General features: G+C 43.9%; 1 protein-coding gene across 1 annotated transcript in view; it reads left to right on the top strand.

The window, feature by feature from the left end:
• UBR7 (ubiquitin protein ligase E3 component n-recognin 7 (putative)) overlaps window positions 1-2,735 on the top strand; it is a 7,049-nt gene that overhangs the window by 3,689 nt on the left and 625 nt on the right. Inside the window, exons 5-7 of the mRNA XM_009070127.1 lie at window positions 481-586; window positions 1,895-2,079; window positions 2,616-2,733. Of these exons, the coding sequence (XP_009068375.1) occupies window positions 481-586; window positions 1,895-2,079; window positions 2,616-2,733 (409 nt within the window). The remainder of the gene's footprint in view (window positions 1-480; window positions 587-1,894; window positions 2,080-2,615; window positions 2,734-2,735) is intronic.

The following is a 2,735-nucleotide window of genomic DNA, read 5'->3' as shown; positions in this document are numbered from 1 at the left end:
CTTTTCAAAAGAAAGCCACTAAGTGCTTTTAGTTAATTGCCTAAGTAGTTCTCACCAGTTTATGTAGAGTTTTGAGACCTAATTCTTCTCAAGGTCAGTATGTGATCAATATGAAGACTTTACAATCTCTTACATGTAAGGAAACAATCATAAAAAGTTATTTAAGAGATGAAATGTGCAGCATGCAAGAGGTGTCTTCACCTGTCCTGTGTTTAGGACAGTTTAGAAATGAGATAAAGACAGGACTGAGATTTCTGGGTATGTGGAAGGGCATAGAAGGCTGTAGACAGAGAATTGTTTGGGTTTTAGCCTGGAAATTTTATCAGCTCTTTCCAGTCTTCAAATTGTTCTGATGATCATTGTAGAAAGTTAGCAGGAGAATGTGATGGCAGCTGATGGTTTACTGCTTCTAAACCTGGAGCTGAGTCTGTTGATTTGCAGTGGATGCTTCATTACTGTGTGCTTGTTTCTTTCTGACAGCATCTTGGTGCAGTTCCCCCTGAAAGTGGAGACTTCCATGAAATGGTGTGCCAGGCCTGCATGAAGCACTGCCATTTCCTGTGGGCTTATGCACCCCAATTGGCAGGTAAAGGAAATAAAGATACTTTGTTAGCCTGTATTTCTCATGCACTGGTTTTTAAACTGGACCAAAGAACTGAACAGATATCCTGACAGGGGTTGTAGAGAGCTGGGGGATGTCTCTCCTGCCATGGCTGCAGGGAGAGGACTAGAGGGAATGGTCATAAATGGAGACAGGAGAGAATCAGATTAGATGTTAGGAAAAATGTTTTCATTGTTAGGGTGTTCAGGCACTGGAATAGGTTGCTCAGGAAGGTGGTGGAGTCACCATCCCTGGAAGTGTTCAAGGAGCATCTGGATCTGACCCTGGAGGATGTGGTTTGGGGGTTGCAGCAGTGGCAGGTTAATGGTTGGACTCGATGATCCTAGAGGGCTTCTCCAGCCTTGATGATTCTATGATCCTAAGGAAAGCAGTGAGGCAAACATCCCTTACAGAGGCTCTGAGCAGCAAAGAGTGATTGATAGAGTGACCTGAAATGAAAATGTTGAATCTCCATCTGAGCAGAGCTGGGGCTGTGCTCAGGACACACATTCCCTGTGGTCACACCAGGCCTCTCTCTATGGACTCTGTGGGATCCAAAGGGTAGATGACTTGTTTTCTTTGGCAGATGACTTGATTTCTGTGGAAAGACCTGGTTTCCTGTAGTCTCTTAAACACTCCTCGTATCAAATGGTGATTGATCTCTGATGTGCCAGAAATTTCAGTGGTATTTTCGAGGATTCCCAGCTGGCCTACCTGGAGTTCTCTTCCTTCCAGTGTAAATAAAGTACAAAGTGGGATTTTTGTTTTTGTTCTTCCCCCTTCTAACCAGCTATGTCACAGGGCACATACTTGAATTGACATCAAAAGAAAAACTTGTTTTAAATAAGGAAGTGTTTAGTGTAGTTTATCTGTGATGGAGTTTTTGAGGTCTGTGTCTGGAGAAAATGAACAGCTGTGAAACAAAGTCAGCATAAGAGTACACAACAGCTGCTAAACCTGCTGTAGGGGTGTCAAGAAGGACGAGCAGCTTAGTACAGGACTGTCTCAAGTTTTGATCCCCACGTCCCTTTCCTAGGGCTGAGACTTGGGAAGCAGAGTGTTTTAGAATAGGAGTATGAGGTGTGCAGGTACTGTGGGAAAAGGAGGAGTGGTTTCTTTGTATACTCAGGTCACTGTGTGTTCAGACAGCTGTAGAGTGTATCCAGGACCCTGCAGTGTATGAGGGATTCCAGGTGGTCTCTGACATGGCACTGTGAAGCAGAGAGAACATCTGTGATGACCTGTACCTCTTCTAACGCAGTGTTTTCACTTACATGGGTATGTGTCTTCCAGTTCCTCCTTTGACCAAAGTCAACTCCCATGAAGATGAAGGGATTGTCCTGAAGGTTGAGGAAAATGAAGAGCAGAAAAAAGAAATCAAGAAAGAAAGTGAAGTGGAACACCAAGAGACAAAGGAGGAAAAACAAACAGAACAGTTTAATGAACCATCCACTAGCTCTGGATCTGCCTGTCCTGTGGTAAAACATTTTTTTTTCCTGACCTTTCTTTTTCACCCACTGCTGGTGGGTGAAGTAAAGCTCACCTCCCTCTGTGTAGGCTTGGTGAAGGGCTGAGTGTGTTCAACCTGTTTCCATGTTCCTCAGTCACTGGCACTTGAGACATGCAGTGTCTGGAGCACAGCACAGGCTGTGGAACAGGGATGTCAAAGGGTGTGATGTCTGTTTGTAGAGAGGTTAGATCCATCCCTTCTTGTCAGCCACAATTCTGTTTATTCTATCAGTGGGTATTGATGTTGTAGCTGCACTTGCATGATGGTCCAGCTCTGAGTTCTTAAACAGTCTTGGCTATTGCAGTAAATTTCTACAAACATTTCCAGTGGAAATGCCTGAAACCACATCGGAATCCTCCTGTGGGTGGTAATATTGGTTGTTTATGAAAACAAATGTGTTTGAGACAAAAGAAAAGTCTTGCCTAAGGAAAATGACATGCTGGAAAGAACAGAGTGTCTTTGAAGTGATGTTCTGGAGCACTGAACACTCTTATTTTAATTCAGGTAGTTCCCAAGAGTGAGGAGCCAGTCTGCAAGCTGAAAGAACTCCAAAGCAAGCCCTTTGTGAGAAAAGACACTGCCACCTTTTGGCCATCGAACTGGAGGAGCAAATTATGCACCTGT

This window comes from Acanthisitta chloris, unplaced genomic scaffold (genome assembly GCF_000695815.1).
Source record: "Acanthisitta chloris isolate BGI_N310 unplaced genomic scaffold, ASM69581v1 scaffold14792, whole genome shotgun sequence".
Lineage (NCBI taxonomy): Eukaryota > Metazoa > Chordata > Aves > Passeriformes > Acanthisittidae > Acanthisitta > Acanthisitta chloris.
Note: the sequence above shows the minus strand (reverse complement) of the source record. Positions and strands in the feature narration are given on the sequence as shown.